At 53.7% G+C, this 18595-nt stretch overlaps 3 protein-coding genes across 3 annotated transcripts; all 3 read right to left on the reverse strand.

The window, feature by feature from the left end:
* Positions 1-78: 78 nt before the first annotated feature.
* Positions 79-551, reverse strand: COX14 (cytochrome c oxidase assembly factor COX14). Its single transcript, XM_075049506.1, has 2 exons — positions 423-551; positions 79-344 (listed from the first exon to the last, which is right to left on the reverse strand). Exon 2 carries the CDS (start codon positions 334-336, stop codon positions 178-180), a length of 159 nt encoding a protein of 52 aa, XP_074905607.1. The 5' UTR covers positions 337-344; positions 423-551; the 3' UTR covers positions 79-177.
* A 1804-nt stretch (positions 552-2355) lies between these two features.
* Positions 2356-8658, reverse strand: GPD1 (glycerol-3-phosphate dehydrogenase 1). Its single transcript, XM_075049505.1, has 8 exons — positions 7817-8658; positions 7441-7618; positions 6672-6812; positions 6144-6282; positions 5086-5198; positions 4521-4754; positions 4224-4330; positions 2356-3938 (listed from the first exon to the last, which is right to left on the reverse strand). The coding sequence occupies exons 1-8, from the start codon at positions 7855-7857 to the stop codon at positions 3842-3844; spliced, it is 1050 nt and encodes a 349-aa protein (XP_074905606.1). The 5' UTR covers positions 7858-8658; the 3' UTR covers positions 2356-3841.
* Positions 8659-8890: 232 nt separating this feature from the next.
* Positions 8891-16475, reverse strand: SMARCD1 (SWI/SNF related BAF chromatin remodeling complex subunit D1). Its single transcript, XM_075049504.1, has 13 exons — positions 16288-16475; positions 15970-16157; positions 14946-14988; positions 14727-14849; positions 14309-14431; positions 13704-13820; positions 13289-13390; positions 13043-13204; positions 12260-12357; positions 11691-11826; positions 11207-11329; positions 10860-10961; positions 8891-10620 (listed from the first exon to the last, which is right to left on the reverse strand). The coding sequence occupies exons 1-13, from the start codon at positions 16453-16455 to the stop codon at positions 10567-10569; spliced, it is 1539 nt and encodes a 512-aa protein (XP_074905605.1). The 5' UTR covers positions 16456-16475; the 3' UTR covers positions 8891-10566.
* Positions 16476-18595: the final 2120 nt, after the last annotated feature.

The following is an 18595-nucleotide window of genomic DNA, read 5'->3' on the forward strand; positions in this document are numbered from 1 at the left end:
AGCAGCACTTTTTTTAAGATGAAAGAGGAACCGTTCGGCGCTCTTTGGGGCACACACCACGCAGCACCGCGCTTCGGGTGTTTTCACAGGGCTTTTATTGGGCTCCATCCCCTCTCCCGGCCTGCGGAGGCCCTGGGAACCGAGCTGGGAAACGCGGGGCCGGGTCCCAGGCCGCGCTCAGCTCTCGGAGCCGGTCACGGCCTGCCGTTCCCGGCGGCGCTGGAGGAGTCGGTAGGCGCGGACGCCGCACAGGTACCCGCCGTAGACCGTCAGCAGCATCATGGAACCGGAGAAGGCCTTGTAGCCGAAGTCGGCCAACTGCTTACCGGATACCATGGTTGAGCCTGCAACACAAGGCGGCGGTCAGCGGGGCCGGGAGCGATCCCTCCCCGTTCCCCTCCCGCCCTTCCCCATTCCCGTACCTGCGGCCTCGGGCTCCGCTACCACCGGCACGCCGTTCCGCTGCGGTGCGCTTCCGCCTAACGCCCCGCCCTCCCCGTGTCACGTGGGAGCCGGGGGGCGGACACCGCCGCGCTGCTTGCTGGGACGTGTAGTCCGCAGAGGCGGGAAGTTCAAGGCGGGAACTGCGGCGCCCCCTCGCGGCGGGGGGAGGGGGCGGCGCCGTCGTTCTTTCACCTCAGGCGTCGCGTCAGGCGCTCGGCGCCCACCGCGGCCTCCCGGGTCATGGCAGCCCCGGGCTGCCGCCCCCCCCCACCTCCGCAGGCACCTTCCCCAGGAGCCCGCTCTCCTCAGCACCTCCCTTGATCCTGATTTTTCTCAGCTGGGCCCTTTCCGCCGTGAGGCACGCATCACAGGCTGCCCTGCGGGAGGTTGAGGCGCCAGCAGCCCTGAGGGGATTTGTCTTCAGCTGTACACGGGATGGAGCAAAGGCTGCGCAAGTCCCGCTCCGGCACTGAGGCGTTCGGAGGCCTCGACACCCTTCCTGAGGGCCCAGCCTGTGCTCACAGCTGGAGATCCTCCTTCAAGAGGATTTTAGGAGGCCATCTCCTCCAAAAGCACTAGGGCAGCTCCTCCCAGAGCTCCTTGCTAGCATTTGAATACTGCTGTCACAGCACCGCTCTGCTCTGAGGGCTCTGTCAAGCACTGAGGCTGCAAGTCACCCCCCCACCTCGTCCTTTTCCCCAGGCCGCTGCACAGCAGCAGCTCCCGAGGCTGCAGAGTCCTGCAGTGCCTGGATGTGCTGAGGCTGCAGAACATAACTCCAAATGGCAAAGGGAAGACTTTTTATAGCTCATGAACTCCAGCACTAGTGCAAGGTGGGGGGTGTCTAAAAGCAAGAGACTTGTGCGCTGGTCAGCCCCAGGTGAGACTTGGGACCTTCAGCAAATGCTGGGAGAGCCTGCGGGGGCTCGGGCACTGCCAGCAGCACAGAGTGTCAAAGAAACCCACAGGAGGAGGGATGCACAAAGCACTTCCACAGCAGGGGAGCTAACGGCTAAATGCAAGTCCAAAAGACAATTCTGGATCCTGCTGCAGCTCCAGGCAGGTGCTGGCAAGAGTTTAGCAAGCCAAGGTGAGAGACTGCAATGTGACGAGGGAGGAGAGCTCAGAGACCCTCTCTCCTATATGCACCTCATCCAAACACTTGAGCTGGGATTCCTGAAGCACTTCAAGACAAAGGGAACTAGAAGTTGTGCCAGCCCTGCAGGAACACGCTGGACTTCCTTTATCCTCCCTCCAACCTCAGTAAAGTTCCTCATTAGAGGAAGCCGACGCTGGCTACTTTCCGTACGATAGCTCAGTTGAATTTAAAGGTCGTAGGGTGCCTAGCGAGAAAGTGTGTCTAATAAAAGGCACAGAAACAACTGCAGCACCAGCAGATTAAATTCCCCTAGCAAGAGGCTGAGCGGAGGGCTAACAGTCCTGGAAAGGTCACTCACTACGAGGTGCATTTCAAAGAAAGACAGGGACAAGGCAAGTCTGGGAAAAGCAGTTGGGAAAGAGATGAATAGAACAACACAGCATGCATGTCTCAAGAAGCCAAGACATCAAAGAAGGGAAGGCCTGGGGTACATGGGGCAGAGTGGGGTCCTGGCCCAGCTCCTGCAGGCCCCAGGTAGAAGAGTTAGGATTCTGTGCCCAGTTCAACACTGCAATCTCAACCCTCTTGGGTCCTACAGCCAAACTTTAACACTGGAACCGCTGCTGAGAAAAAGCAAGTGGGACACTGTGTTATGTTGTGACTGAACAGTGACCTGCGGGGGCATTCTTGCTGTTTCTGGGACAGCGCACAAGGGTGCAAAGCCAGGAGGGAACTGACAGTGCCCTGTTCTGCACTCTTAGCAAGTCCAGCAGGCACCAACCCAAAGACAATGATGCACTGGAGCCACAGAGCAAAGAGCACATCTCCCCTCTCTTCTCCAAGTTTATTATTATTTTAAACATTCATAAAGTACACTGATAGTCAGAGACCCAGCAGCACTAGGACTTGGAACGGGGGCAGACAGCGAGACTTGCAGCAACTCTGGCCTGCCAGCCCAGATAGGGATCAGTGAACCGCTGGACACGCTGGCCTGAGCAAACATGAGTGCAGTGAGCCAGCGTCAGAGGACCAGAGAGGCACATGGTACCTGGCTGGACAAGGGGCAAGTTTCAAAGGCACAGCACGAAGCATGAGACCTCTGTCCTCTCCTGTGATGTTGGAGGTCTCCTTGTACCTCTTGTGGATCACATGCCCATTGCCACCCCGTGTGCTAGTGGGCAGTTTCTAGCACCCTCACAGGAGGGGCAGCAGGGAAAGTAAGTGTGGAACCTGCTTTCTCAGCTTCTAGAAAGCCACACGTAGAAGCAAAGACCGTGCTAAGGCACAGGCTGGAGCAAGCCAGAGAGAAGGCAAAAAGCTGCTGTAGATCATTCGTCTAAAAGCAACATGACCCAACTGCTTTGTCAGGTACACTGACAAGGGTTACACAGCCTGCCAGCTGCTCAGAAAGACTGGGGCAGTTGGTCCCTGCATTGCCAAAGCCAGCCAGAGGACAAACCGATATGAGGGGAAAAAAGGTGTCCAGGGACAGTCAGGGGGCATGGAATTAGCACAGGCAAATCTGTGACAACAGGGGAGTTCCCTGGGTGCAGAGGCCAGGTTTGATTGCAAGAGCAAAAAAATCTAAATAAACAGGCTCTGAAGTCTCACTCTGGAGCTGCCCTCACACACAAAGCATCAGCCGTACCATTCGGCAGGAGCAGCTGGTGGTGGCTGGGGAAGTAGCATATGGCAGGGTGACAAAGAATGCTATTTTCTGTGCTAGTGCTTCTTAGAAAGAAGAGCGATTCTCAGCCCATATGAAAGTCCTGAGGACCTTCACTCACCCTGGTGGAGCCTGGCAGGGAACTGTGCCCTCTCCACAAGACAGTTAAGCCAAAAGCAACAGCAGCAAGCAGGAAAGGGCTGATATCATGCAAAGTGGCCCCACGGGGCTAATAGCAAAGCTTGTCCTCCCAGGCAGTGCCTCCTGCACGGCTGGTATTGATCAAGATGATCTCTGATAGCAGAGACCCTCCGAGAACTGAATCCATCATGGCAAGAGAAAGTGAAAGGAGGAAGACGCTCAGCCCCACTCAGGGCAGACCCTAGACAGCAGCAGAAGCTAAATGAGCCCTTCAAAGAGAGAGGGAGGTCAGCAGGTACCTCTGTGCAGATGCCAAGCTTAGGCTGGCAGTGTCCAGGGCTGAGAAGGGGAACCTCTGCCCTTCCAGCACTCTGCAACGGCTCCCAGGAAACCTGGACTCCTTGCAAAGCTGTAGCAGCAGAGCAAGTTGGTGTGGGCAGGAGCTCTCCGCTCATCTCGGCAGGACCAGTGGTTTTGCAGGCAGAGCCCGCTTACATGTGCTCAGGGTGGTTCTGGAGACACTTGATGATATCAGTAACAGGTTTGCCCTCGTAGCAGATCTGATACACAGCTGTGAAGAGGGGGAACCTGTGGGCAGATGAACAAAGTCACCCCTTGCCCTGTCACCACAGCTAGCAGAGTTAGAGCACCTCAACTTCTGTTGTGACATGCAGGACCACTGGGCAGGAGCAGGTGGGACAGTGGCATGGTACCTCATCCAACAGGCCATTCCTGCCCAGCTACTTTGATATGGGCAGTGCAGAGATTGACCTGAACAGCAGAGACACTAAGGGTGGGTTTCCCCTCCTGCAGCTGCAGGAAAGATCCCAGCCCCACCCCAAAAGAGCAGACAGGAGAGATGACAGCACTCACTTCTCCACTGCGTTCTTGCTTTTAAGGATGCGATGCAGCTCTGCAGATGTCGGGGGACCTTGCAGCTTCTGCCCATTCAACAGCTCCTTCTCCAGCTGCTCAATAGACTGAAACAACCCAACAGTGAGGGAGCTGGACCCTGCAACCCCATCTGCTGCCCCACGTTCCTTCCCTGGAACCAGGCTGCGGTACTGGGCAAGCGAAGGCAGGATACCATGGTGCTAACTGGGTTCACCTCCCTGCCTGCTCGGCAGGCTGATGCAGATATCAATGTTGCCTGCTCCCCACTCTGCTTACCTTCCCAGTCTTGGCAAAAGCCTCAGCCACCTTGCGGTTGCGGCCACCATAGCAGGTAGTGATGAGGTCAGCGATCCCACAGCTCTCCAGGAAAGTGGAGGAGGTGACGGGGCCCTTACAGAAGAGTTTGGCAAAGCCAATCATCTCCATCAGTCCCAGACGGATCACGGCAGCCTTCGTGTTGTCTCCATAGCCAAGCCCATCACAGAAACCAGCTCCTACAGCCACAACGTTCTGGAAAACAACAGCAGTGTGGAGGGATCTGTTCCCAACAGAGCTCAGGACTTTGCTGTGTCTGTGACCTGCCTGTGTAATCCCAAGCACAGGCTCCTGCCTGCCTCTGCCTATACCAGTGATCATCATCCCTCCAAGCAGCTGAACAGGACACATCCACAGTTCCCTCCAACATCTGGCCTTTGACCCAACCGTCTCAGCGGGCCACAGTGCAATATCCAGTGGGGTTCATTCAACTGGCAGCCTCCTCCCCAGAGCTCCCTGCAGAGCCCTAGAGAACCGCAGGCTCTGCTAACCAAGACCTGCAAACCCCGGTGAGCGGCTCACCCACCTTGAGAGCCCCACAGATCTCTACAGTGTCAGCCTCCTGTACCACCGTCACCCGGAAGTTCGGTGTCTGCATCAGATCCTTCAGCATCTGCCCATGCTGCATGTTCTTGCAGCCTGATGAGAGAAGGAGGAAGGTAATGAGGGCAGACCCTAAGTTAGGACTCTGCTGCTTTCCTGCCCAGTGGTGCATTCCCACAGCACAGCCCTTGCAGCTAGTGCAGTGGGAGGAACCTATTGCCCATCTGACGGATGTGGCTAAACATTTGCAGGTTCACAAAGTGCCAAGCACACATTGCCTGGCAGATAAGCAAGGTTCAACCTTGGAATTCCCAGAAGATGGGGACAATCCCTGCTGCTGTGTCAAGCAAGACAGAAATGATATGCCCAGTAGATTAGAGGCATCTTCAAAGGTTGTAAATTTGGGTTTGGAGACTGCTGTTCTCCCTGTACCTGCAGTGTCCTGCATGAGAGCGTTTCTGTGTGCTCAGAGCGATAGCATGCTCTGCTTATATCCCTCCAGTCTCTGTGGCCTCCTGCCCAGCATGTTTGCTTTTGTTTAAAATACACTTTGAATCCCACAACTTCTAACCCAGCAAACTGTTCTGTTGGTTTTGGCTGCTGTGCATGATTCACAAACAGTGTAGAGGATGTTAGGAACAGTCATCAAGTGAACTTTCAAGCAGCCCGGGCTGGCAATAACATGAGATCCAGGTGAGCGTCCCTTGAAGCCCACGGAAATGAAGGTGGGAACTCTATTTCCTAAAGGGTCTCTTAGCATCCACCCCGTTCATTTGTGCCAGGCAGACTGCCTGATGCTCAGAGTCCATGCTGGCAGGAGCTTTCAGACACACAACTCTGTTCTTAATGAAGCGAGCAATCACATCGTAAACCCTGTGAATGAGTTCATCCAGCTCCCAAGGAGTCTCACTGCCTCCACAGGGAAAAAGGGCCAGCTCACCCTAGGCAGCAGTAGCTTAAGCTGCACCATGCTCACCCCTTTGCCTCTTCCTGCTTGTCAGAAATGAAGGCTGCTAATGAGGAGGGTTGTTGGCTCCTTACCAATGGTTGTTTCACAGAACTTCTCTTCTGCCACTTCACTAGCAATGTTGGCCCCCATGAGGACGCTTATCTCTATTCCCAGTTTCTCATGGATAATGTCTGAGATCAGCCTCAGCCCATCTGGTCCTTCGTCCACCCCCTGGGAGACAACCAGGGACAGAGATGAGCACCTGCTCCCCCAGAGACCCGGCCCCACCTGCCCCAATCCTGTCATTGCCTGTGCTGCAAAGCTCCAACTCTCATCCCAACAGCCCCCCCAGTGCTCAGCTGCACCCCACTCCTCACAGCACTTGAGATCCCCCATATTCCCTCACCCTTCTCCTCCACCAATACACCTCTAAATCCCCATGAAGGCTCTGCCCCCACTTCCCACTCTCCCCATGCTCCCCCATAACCCAGGAGCCCAGTTTCTGCTCCAAAACCCCACGATTCCCTTTGCAGCCTCTTCAAGTCAGGCTGCTTCCAGCTAAACCCCCTTAGCCCAGTGCCCCAGCAAACTGCCCGGGGAAGCACCCCTCCTGCTCACACCTTGATAAGCGACACCCCGACAGCATCTTTCTTCACGTGGCCCTTGAGCTGGTCGCAGACTTTGCCGATAAACTGATGGGGAACCACGAACAGGAGGATGTCAGCCCCAGCACAGGCTTTCAGCAGGTCTGGCTCTGCTACCTGGAGAATATGATTGTCATCAGGAAGTTGTATCTGTAGTTGTGCAGTGAGTGTGTCCTGAATCCAGGACAAGGGGAACAGGGGCTTGAGGGTAACTGCTGGGGGCTTCCCTGTAAGGGAAGGAAGGGCACAGAGTCACTGCCCCGAGGTCCCCTTCCAGGGCTGGCAGGGCAGAGGGGCTGTAGCAGAGCAGGATGAAAGCAGCCTGAGCTGGTCCCACGAAAAGCGGTGCAAAGAGCTGGGGTCATTCTGGGGACCTCAGCAGGCCAGTGCCAGCCGTGGGGCAGCAGGCCCCATGGGCTCTCTGCGCACTGCCGATGCCAGCCCAGAGGCATCCACGTGGCTTCAAGCCCAGCCTGTGGGATACCAGAGCGGGGGGCAAAGGTGGGCAGCGAGAGCAGCCAGGGCCGCAGCTCGTCCAGACACACATCAAGGTCACTAGGAGAGTGTAACCGAGTCCCGTGCAGCCCGGTGCATCCCCTCCCTACCTTTGCACACCCGGTACCCAGGGCACCAGAGCCCCAGCAGCTCCCGGCAGAGCTATTTATTACCTCTCACCAGGGACAGCCCGGCTGTCGGCACCGGCCCTTGCGTTCAAGCAGAGAGGCCGCCAGCAGGCCACACTCACCACGTTGGAGGGCAGCTTGTACCCTGGCAAGTACTTCACATTTTCGTGCTCCGTGTTGATGATGTCAGTGAGCCGCCGGCCCCCCACCTCCTCCTCCAGCACCCACATGTTCACCTGGTTCTCGAAGGTGCTCAGTCGCGCCGCATTGGTGCCGGCGATCTTGGCGATGACCGAGCCCCTGCGTGGGCAGAGCAGAGCTGTGGGCAGCAGGCACTCAAGCCGCTGGCACCAGTAAGCCCAGTGCACAACAGGTCACCAGGGGTCCTGGTGAAACGGGAACAAGCTTGCACCGGGTACCGTGGGGCACCGGTGGGAGGACGGGGACCGCGCCGTGGCTCGAAGAGGGGACCCGGGTGTCCGGGCAGCAGGCGCTCACCAGTTGCCAGAACCCACGACGCAGACTTTCTTGCCACCCATGGTGCGGGGAGCCAGGGCACTGCGCAGCGCTGACCCCACCGGTGGTATTTCAAGCCCGCCCGGAGCAGGGGCGGCCCCGGCCCGCCTCCGGCTCCGCCTCGCCCCCGGGGGGAACCGGGCACCGGTGGCAGAGGCCGGCCGCTTCCCCCAGGCACAGCCGGTGCTCGCAGCAAGGTGGGCGGCAATGCGGGGTTGCACTGCAGGTGCAGATTGGTCCCCTGAAGCAAAGGTGAAATAGCTCAGATCTCAAGTCTCAGCAGAGCCGGGAGTCGTGACTGTGGAGCCTCTCTTCCCCTTTTTCTGCATAAAAGCATTTTATTCTTCCCCCTCTTCGTAAGAACTGCCATTTTCCCCCCCCAAGTAAAGAAATATGAACCATCTGGTTGCAGACCCAGGGCACAACTCCTGCCCTAATCTCACAGCCTTAAGCAGCAGCACTAACTGCCTGACCTTAAGCAAACTGCCCTTTCTTCTATACACAGAGGATCTCTTTCCCTTGCAACGAGGGCTTACAGGTATTCTGTAAAGCACTGTATTTCTACTTGTATAAACAAGGCAGGGTGCAGAAAGTAATGCCCCTTTTGCATAGTGTTAAACCCTTATATGTAAACTTTAATACAGTTTCTTCAAAATTATGCCTGACTCCCATGGGGCTTGTAACAGGCTGTCACTCTGCTGCCTTGCAGAACCGTGTGGAAAGTGGGCTGCTTAGATTTAATCAGCAGCTTGGCCACTGGATTTCCAGTTTTGCTCAAGTTACTTTGCTTATTTACCACAAGCACTTTGCAAAGGCTTAGCAGACTCTGCAAGCCAGGAGATCCTCACATGAAAGGCTCTCTATAAAAGGCCAAAATATGAAGAATATTTTCTCTCCAGTCTCTTAACCCACTTGGCTTTGTTATTAAAAAAAAAAAAAAAAAAAGAAGTAGACATAATCCTGTCCCTTCCCAGGCAAGTAAATGAAGTGTCATCCACTAAGGCAGCTGCTGAGAGAAAGCATGCTGTCAGCACAGAAGGAGGGAGGACAGCTTCCTTCGCAGGAGGCTTTTATTAAAACTGGGTGACGTCTACAAGGATACAGTACAAAAAAAAAAATTTGGTCCATGGAAAAAACCGTAATATTCAGTTAAGAAAAGCAGTTATTCTGCAACAGCTATGTTTGCCTACGCAGTACTCAGCATCCTTCATGTGCGATTACCCTGAGGAGTCAGTGGGCTGCTTCATCAGCACAAAGACCTTCACCCCAGTACCACAGAGGAGCCATTTCAAAAGGGGGCAAGGAGAAGGGAAGTCGAGAGTCTATTACTCACAGACATGTAGTAACACAGACACAAGGAGTAGGGCCACCCAGGCTCCCAAATTCATAGCAACCTTCCCAACCACACCAAAGCCAGGTGCGGGAATGAGAGGTGTTCGTCCATAACATGACTTTGCAGCTATTCCAAGAGAATATAACCAACTTTCAAGTCCATTTGCATTACAGTCCCAAGCAGAAATACTGAGATCCAGGTTAAGAGAAGCCATTCTCTTACACCTGGCCACTAGTTCACTAGTAATTCCTTCCATGAAGAGGCATCTGGGCTGCTACTCCCCATAGTAGAGAAAAATCTACTTGTACATTCCTGAACCATGCTGGGCCTTATGGCAGCCCCAGAACCTAAAACTTGACTAAAAACCACAGGAGCTTCAGCATGGAAACACCTGCTAACTTGTATATGCTTGGAGCTATGTCCGCTCCCAAGACTGTCCTGTTACGTCCTCAGGTCGACACGAAGGAGCCTCTGGTCCCCATAGTAATTGACACAGGATAACTGTCCCAAAGGAATGAGCCTACAACGCTGCGCCCCTGCACAATTCCACCAGGCATTTGCTGCATCCCCTCTCCCTGCTACAGGGAAAACAGCCAGATGGCTTGCTGGAACCGCAAGTGTAGGTCTTTTGAAGTGCAGAGAAGTCCCACCACTCCAATGCTTCCACATCCCTGCAGTAAGCCAATGCCTCATCTCCCCTGTGATCCCAGCCTAGGACAGTCTGTCAAAGAACATGAAGGGAACAGGGCAGGGAAAAAGGGACAAGGGAAGAAGCAATTCTCTACACAGTTCAGTAACTTCCTCAAGGAGGAGAGTGACCTATGAGGCAGCCCAGTGCAGCAGCACCCTCCAAGCGAGGGAGTATAGGGCAGGGAGGTATGTCAGCTCATGGCATCCTGCCCAATACATCTCCTGGCACCTTGCTATAAAACGAGGCAGGGAAGACACTAGCCACAGAACCCCACACTTACAGCAGATCCAGGCTTCCCAAACCCAGGTCTCACGTGTGCCACAACTAGATGCTAGTTGGCGAGGAATGGGCTGTGGTTTCTGAACTTGAGAAAGGCTCCAAGTCAGCAGTCGTACTGGCTACTGGGGACACTACAGGCAGTGCGGAGTCAAGGGGAGGCTCTCGGAAGCCTTGGGACTGACAAGGCAACAGTCAGGAAGAAAACCAGGTAGAAATGTGTGCTCATTGGAGCCTGTCTTGCTTGCTGACAAGCCACCCCAGAAGACCCCAGGTGTCCTGGAGTTGTCCCAACAGGGACAATGCCAGGATGAATAATGATGCGGGCCTCGCTGCCGGAGTGGGATTATGTGAGCCTTAACAGTGTACTCTGCAGCTCTCTGTCTCCACAAATAGCTGTGATGCCTTCTGGTTGGGGAGGAGCGGAGCAGCCTATGTGTTACGGATTCCCAGGGCCTGCTCCAATTCCTGCCGTCTTTGCTGCACCTGCAAGAGAAGCCACAGTCACAGCATTAACATACTTAGATGGTGCAGCACCACAGCATCCAAGTAACACAGGATCCAGCTGGAAAAGGGTGAACTCAAACTGGGACCAAGACGCATCAGCAGTGTCTGCAAGTGAAGCTTAGCACTCCCGCTTTCCACTGGCAACGTCTATTCCCAAGGAGTGACATGTACTCCGAGCCACTGGGTATGGAGGGGGACCCCTGCTCAGGGATGCTCACCTTCGAGTAGAAGTATCTGCACACAGCTTCCTGAGCCCATGGCTGGAAGTAGAACTCAGCTCTACGCTCCTCTTCAGGATTCCCAACAACATCAGTCATTGTCTGGAGAGCACAAAGGACAAAACAGTTCAGGGAGTGCAAAAGCTCTGGCTGTGCTGAGCAATCCCACACTCCCTCCCCTTTCCTCAAAGAAATTTCAGTACACTCAGGTCAGGCTCTTACACTCGACTCCAATTCTAGTCTTGCTTTCTGAGCAGGAAATTGCCTCTCTCTTTCTCTGTGGGAGCTGGTTATAATGAGGGAAGCGTGTGACTAGATCCACCTTCTACACAAGACAAAGCTTTTACCTTTAAATCCCGGCACTGGGACTGTAGCCAATCGTTGATGAAGCCCTGAGGATCTCGGGCAAAGCTCAGCATGAACTCGCGCTGGGTCTTCAGCTGGTTAATTGTCTCTATTGTTTCATGAATCTGAAGGAGATAAGCACAGCAACTAAACTGCTGAAATAAGGGAAGAAGTCAGACAGAAACATCAAGAGACCCAACACGTGAAAGCAAATTCTTATACCCCCTGGTTGACTTGTAACTATTGGATAGGATCTTCAGTTCCCAGTTTCCTGCTCTAAATATTACCAATTTTCCCACTGACCATTTGCTTTAAAATTACACTTCCAGGTAAAGCCACCTGTTTGTAAGCATGGCTCACCCCACTCCAGCTTCCAAATGCACAAGAGAGCAAAGCTGAACTCCTGTCCTGTTCAGGGCTCACCTGCTCCAGGGACACGTTCCTACCGAGCAATGAGGAGGGCAGACCTGAGGGAGCTCTTCCTACCTTGTTATCCAGAGCAGCAATTTCCTGTTGACTGGCTGTGGACAGCAGAAAGGAATTCATCTGAGTTTTCAAGGTATCATCCACCTCCACATCAATGTCATAGCAAGCTGTTTTCTTCTGGTCATTTGGGTCAACACTAGGGGCATCCACAAGAAAGAAGCCAAAATAAGTGAGCAGCTCAAGAAAGCACCACATTGCAGCTACTGTAGGATGATGCAGCATATGGACTGCAGGCAGGGACAAGCCACGCTAGTGTTAGCTTCAGCTCTAACACCAAGCAGCAAAGCTCCACTGATGGCTTTGCAGCACAAAGACCAAGTGATTGCTCCAAGCAGATTTCTATCTACAAAAGTGTAATGCAAAAGACAGCATGAACGTGGGAGTGCCTTGTGGAAAAGAGAGATGTGATAAACGAAAGAGGCGGCTGTTCTTGTACAAAGAAACAATGACAGGCAACACGGGAGGTACTGCTGAAAACCAGAACATACTACATTGTCTTCCTGTAGCAGCCTCATCCACCCTTTCCACTCTTCTTCCTAGAAAGATGAAGTGAAGTGGACCAGTCTCACCTGATCACATGATTAATGATGATCGGTTCTGGGGGCATAAGCAACGCATGAAGTCTTTGTGGGATTTCAGAGAACTTCATCCGCTGAGATTCAAATATCTGTGACAGAAACACAGGGCTAAGGAAAGGAAGGGAAGCTCAGTGCCAGCGACCACTGGCTGCTGACAAAGAAAAGCTGAAACAGTGTTGCGGTTTAACCTCAGCCAGCAACTAAGCACCACGCAGCCGCTCACTCACTCCCCCCCACCCAGTGGGATGGGGGAGAAAATCGGGAAAAGAAGTAAAACTCATGGGTTGAGATAAGAACAGTTTAATAGAACAGAAAAGAAGAAACTAATAATGATAACACTAATAAAATAACAACAGTAGTAATAAAAGGATTGGAATGTACAAATGATGCACAGTGCAATTGCTCACCACCCGCTGACCAACACCCAGCTAGTCCCTGAGCAGCAATTCCCTGCCCCCACTTCCCAGTTCCTATATTAAATGGGATGTCACATGGTATGGAATATCCTGTTGGCCAGTTTGGGTCAGGTGCCCTGGCTGTGTCCTCTGCCAACTTCTTGTGCCCCTCCAGCTTTCTCGCTGGCTGGGCATGAGAAGCTGAAAAATCCTTGACTTTAGTCTAAACACTACTTAGCAACAACTGAAAACATCAGTGTTATCAACATTCTTCGCATACTGAACTCAAAACATAGCACTGTACCAGCTACTAGGAAGACAGTTAACTCTATCCCAGCTGAAACCAGGACAAACAGCCACTTGTTCCAGCTACACTTACCTGCTGGAGGTATTTGTCACAGATGACATACTCCCGCTCATGGGGGTCCTGGAGCTTGTGGGTCTTGATATATTGCCACAATGCCTGGATGATCACTGGACGGGTCTGAGTGTGAATCCCCAAGAGACGAGCCAAGCGGGGATCCAATTTGAACTGGGGAGGCTGAAACAAAAAGCATAGAAAGGTGAGATGGCCACAGACTTGGCTAACAGTACATGCCCAACGCTGTTACTCCCGACATCTTACCTGGTAATCCAGCATCAGAAGGACAGTGCAGCGCACGTTTACATCTCCTGGCCTCTTCACCTGGAAGCCATCTGTCTCCTGAGTTGTAGCAGTCCTGTGCCACTGGAACAGGAGAGGGCATTTAGAAGCACCCCCACACTTGGTTCCTTTTGCTCCCACTGCTTGGCACCCACCAAGCTTGCCAGTAAATCCCACCCACCTAGAGAAAGTGCACCTTATTCCCCACTTGAAACAAGAGTTAATACATTTGTTCAAGTCAGAGGAAAAGCTAAGATAAGAACTCAAGAGCTCCTGGCTCCCAGCCACTTGTTCAAGCCTTAAGAATCCCCACCTCTCAAGTAACGAGTGACACACAAACCCTGTCTGCTGAAATATCAACCCGTTTTTAGAGGTAACAGAGCAAAAAGCAGCTCACCTCTACTAGGTGATTGTCAGGGCCATACAGGTCTTTATCGAGTTCAATGACCAGAGATTTAAAGAAGGATGAGAACTTTCTTTTCTGCTTGGTGGCGTCATATTTGGACAAAGCAGACTGCAAGCAACACAGGAAGGAAAAGCGTTAGGACAGCAAGTCTCAGCACTCAAGCACAGCCACCGTGCATGACAGCGTTCCTTTAAGTTCTGAACGCCTAAACTCACCGACATGTGCTTGAAAATCAAGTTCCAAGTCAGAAAGTGAAAGACTGGAGTTAAAGATGAGCTCGCAGGAATTAAATCACTCAGCAATTACATACAATGCAAGTGCCCTGGTTCTCAGAGCCAGGGTACACAAGTGCTACTGATCTGCTCTCACCATTAATTCTTATAGCTATAAGAACTTTGTATAACTCATGTTATCCATGGGGATACCCATCGATCTCCAAGTTGGGCTCTCAGTCTCGTCACCATCAGACTCCTTGGAAAACAGAGATGAAGGAGGATATCAAGCCTCTAGCTATGCTCTCAGACACTAAGAAACTGGTTTCATTGCCAATTCCAGATCCAAAAAATCACCTCTGTGGTTGGGTATTTCACACTTACATCTTCCAGCAGCCGTCCTTCCACCCGAAGCTCCCAGGAGGCGACTGTTCCTTCACCATCCTCTGCATCTGACTTGGCTGGATTGAAGGTATTGGAGATAAAAATACGTAGCTTCCGTTTTTGCTAAGAGAAAAAGCACCGGCTCAGTGTTATCTCTGAAATAAATGGCTTACTATCTTGCTTATGCTTTGCTAAAACTAAGCTTAATGTTTTCAGCTCCCTCATATTCCGCCCCCCCCGCCCCTCCCCGTAGCAAGGAAAGAGGCATTTCTAGTTCCACTCCTTGGTTACGTCTGGAGCATTAAGACTCCTGGTATGCCACGCTTACAGGGACATGACCCAAGCTTCAGTGCCCTCCTGCTGTCTTAAGAGCCTCCAAAGCTTGCTCATGATAACCATGAACGCAGCCCTCCCCTACCTTAATGGGTCGCTTCAAAGCCTCTTGGATATCCAAGCGTTTCCTCATGATAGTCTGGTCCAATTTCCTTTCAAAGGCCAGCAAGTCCATATAGGCCTGAGACTCAGGTACAAGTTCACGAATCTACAGCCAATCAAGAATGCAAATCACTGTCAGCTCCCCCGCACTTCTCCAGCCTACTTCATATCAACACAGGCTACAACTGCATGTGCCACTCACCCTCTGAGGTAGAATTTTGTCAGCCATCTTCTTCTTTTTAGCGCTGTTAAGGAAGAAGATGCACACACAGGCATTAAAATGGCAACCACTTTCTGCAAATTAACTGTAGGCATTCACGAAGGGAGGAAGACGATGGTGTATTCTCTGGTTTAGCGCTGCGGCATTAGCACTGCTCTCAGCCTGGATGCCAGTCTCAGGCCCAGGCTCTCATTTTCAGAAGCACTTATCGTTACCGTCAGTGCAGAGTCAGGCTCTTTATTCCCCACAGCCCCTGCCAGGCCTCCAGCACTGCAGAGCTGACAAACCCTGCAGCAGTGTGACTAACTGATTACCTGAACGTTTCACATCCCCTATGAGAGCTTAGAAAGCAGGCTTACATCAAGTTGGAAAGGGCGTACTGACACAATGCCTAACCAAAGTGACTCTCCAGTCTCAATTAGCTTCAGATTGACCTGCATGTTAAATCAAGGGATGAATTACCAGCATTACTGAGAAATCACATTATACTGCCAGAAACGCAACATAAACTTGCTCTTGTCTAGCAGCTGCACGTTATTTTTTTATCTGGCAGCCCCCCTCTCCCAGAGAAGCTGCACAAGAAAGCCAACATCCCTTCCAGCCACTCTACAAGAAGAAGCCACGAGAAGCCCAAGCGCAGCACGAAGGCAGATCGCCCCGGACGCAGCCAAACAGAAAAGCTTTGTGCCGCTAAGGGCAGCCAGCCGATTACACCGAGTCCGTAACTGACGCTTCCCATCGCCCCGTGCCCGCCACAGTCCCCGCTTCAGCTCTCCGATTTCAGGGGTGCCTGCCTGCACCCCCAAACCTAGCCTCTCCCCGGGGAGCCTTTGGGGAGAGAGGCAACGCATCTGGTCTGTGCTCCCACCTGGGGATGCCCCGTTGTCCGGGGATATCCCGGGATACCCTGAGACACCCTGCTGCCCGGGGATGCCCCGGGATGCCCCCCTGTTTCCCGGGGTTGCCCCGGGATGCCCCCCCGCTGCCCGGGGACGCCGACCCTTACTTGTGGTTGCGGTTGGGCACAGCCTGCGGTTGCACCTGCTGGAGCTGCTGGGGCGCCGGTCTCTTCCGTGCCTGGTCCAGGCTGGCCTGCGCCATCCCGGGCCGCACCGCCGGGCTCCCGCCGTAACCGGGGGGCCCCATGGAGGGACCCTGAGGTGCCAGCCGGCTGCCCGGTAACATCCCGGGGCGCTGCGGAGAGAAGAAAACGGGTCCCGTACCCACCGGGAGGGACCGTTCCCGTCCCCGCCGCCCCCGTTCCCACCCGCCCTGCCCCGCCCCGCCGGTCCGCGCGCCCCCGCCGGCCCCTCCCCCGCCTCACCGGGTAGGCGGCTCCCGGCAACGGCGAGCGGTACAAGCCCTGTCCCGGAGCCGGTCCCATGCGCACCGGCCCACCCGGTGTGCCCGGTCCCAGCGCACCGGCCCCGGCAGCGGCTCCACCACCGCCGCCGCTGGGAGTAACCGACTGGAATCCCGCCCGCGCCGCCATCTTCTCCAGCACAAAGGGGAGCGGGCCGGAACCGGACGTACGCCATAGAGAGAAGGCGCGGATGGGGCGCTAGAGAGGCGCCGCCCTTGACGGGCGCCCTCTGCTGGCTGGAGGCCCGCCTCAGGGGGCGGAGGGGTCGTGGGGGTCCACGGGAGGGTGCGGGGTGTCGGAGCGGGGTCCTGCGGCTTTTCGGGAGGGTGCAGGGTCTCGGAGCAGGGTTCTGGGGGATTAGGGAAGGGTACAGGGTCCACGAGGGTTGGTCTTGGGGGCGCAGGGTCCTGGGGACAGTGTCGGTGGGGGGCTCGTGGGGGATGCGAGGGCCACGGGGGAGCGGAGGCTCCCGTGGGTGTTAGGAGCGGGGCTGTGTGTTAGGGGCTCCCACCTCTGTGCAAAACCACCTGTAAGAGAATTTGCAGGTGCTCGAACCCTTAGGCTGGCAGTCCGTCGAGCTCCCTTCAGGCGCGCTCAGGGACTCGTCTACCTACCTCAGCCGACATCGCGCTTGTTCTGGTCTCTCCTGTCCTAATTTAGCCCGGCTGATTTCCACTGCAGCTGTCAGAGCTGCTGCACAGGAGCTGTTACAGTCAGAAATGCCCTGGAGTTGAGGAGGGTTGGTGTCACGCTTGCCAGGCCATAAGTGTAGCGCTCACCATTATAAATACGTGCCTGTTGCAGGAAATGCTGGTCCTGAAGCCTCCCTTGCCCTGGGATGTGCTGGGAGGAAGGAGGCTTTGCCTGCGCTGGGAACGGAAGAATTCAACGTGCAGACGTGGCAGTAACACCTCTCAACAGAACTGCTGTCCTTAACATCTTAAGACTCAAGCTTATGGGGGCATAAATGGACATGAATGGAATCAGTTTGTTCAGGTTTAGGCTGAGCACCCAGGAAAAGGATTCCTATTCCCTTGACAGTGACTTGGGTTGCTACAGAAAGCGTGATGTTAGAGTTGGAACAGGCTGCCCAGGGAAGTGGTTGAGTCACCATCCCTGGAGGTATTCAAAAAGCGTGTCGACAAGGCACTTCAGGACATGGTTTAGTGGGCATGGATGATGGTTGGACTCGATGATCTTGAAGGTCTTTTCCAACCTAAATGATTCTATGAATTAAAGGCCACTTTCTGCAAGTATTAGCATTAAGTTCCCTATTCCCCAGAGCACTTACCCTTATGGTTGCTCAGAGAGAAAAGGGACACAAACCCAGCCAGCACTAATCTATGGAAAAAAAGCCAAGTGAGCAGTCACACCACAAGTATTAGTTAAGCAATTAATGATGATCATGGGTCATTTCAGAGGCTGTCCTATACAGTGCATGTCATTGTTGACTGAGTAAAGAAGTGGGGATGCATTGGCACCTTTTCTGTCAGATACGGCATTTCCTATCCTCAATGAAAAACATGAAGCTTTGAGTACAGCCATTAACTGTTGTCTCAGCATCCATGTGTCCGTGCAGTTAATTTAATGCCACCTCCGACAGGCTTGGCGCCCAGCAGCCTTATGAAATATTCATGGAGAGGAAAAGCAGTGGAACTTATCTGCTCTGTATTGTTCAGATGCAACTTTGACTGAGACTTAAAGCCTGGCAGGAACCTTTTGGGCAGACTGGAAAGCTGCCTGGCTCTCCTGGAGGGACACACAGAGTGAGGTGGGGTGATAGTGAGAGAAAGCAAGGGCTAACCTGAAAAGTGGAGAGAAGGGAGAGGGACTCAGAGAGCTGCTCAGCTTGGCACAGGGAGCAGGTGAGCTGCAGGGTCTTGAGAGACCCCACATTGCATGAGCTGATCTGGGAGTGACCCCAGCCCCCTGTCCCCAGGGATGCTCTCTGACCAGTCCTCTCAGTCCCCTGATACTAGCTGCGTTTTGTAAGAAACACAAGGAGAAAATAACCCCAGCTTCCTTGGCTCAGTGTCTCCTTACACTTGTCCTTTCTTCTACCCTGAGGGTTTGGTTGGTTCGTTCCTCCCAGTGGAAATGGTTTGCGAAATGCTACCCCGTGTACCTTCATTTTACTGCACCTGCTGGCACGAGGCAGCTCCTCTGAAACCTTCTTCCCCAACCAGTATGGCTCTGGCTCCAGGCAGCCGAACAGCATCCAGGACTGTGTAATTATATCTCAGCGCCTGTTTCTGCTGGCAGCTTTAGC

Source organism: Buteo buteo, chromosome 17 (genome assembly GCF_964188355.1).
Source record: "Buteo buteo chromosome 17, bButBut1.hap1.1, whole genome shotgun sequence".
Lineage (NCBI taxonomy): Eukaryota > Metazoa > Chordata > Aves > Accipitriformes > Accipitridae > Buteo > Buteo buteo.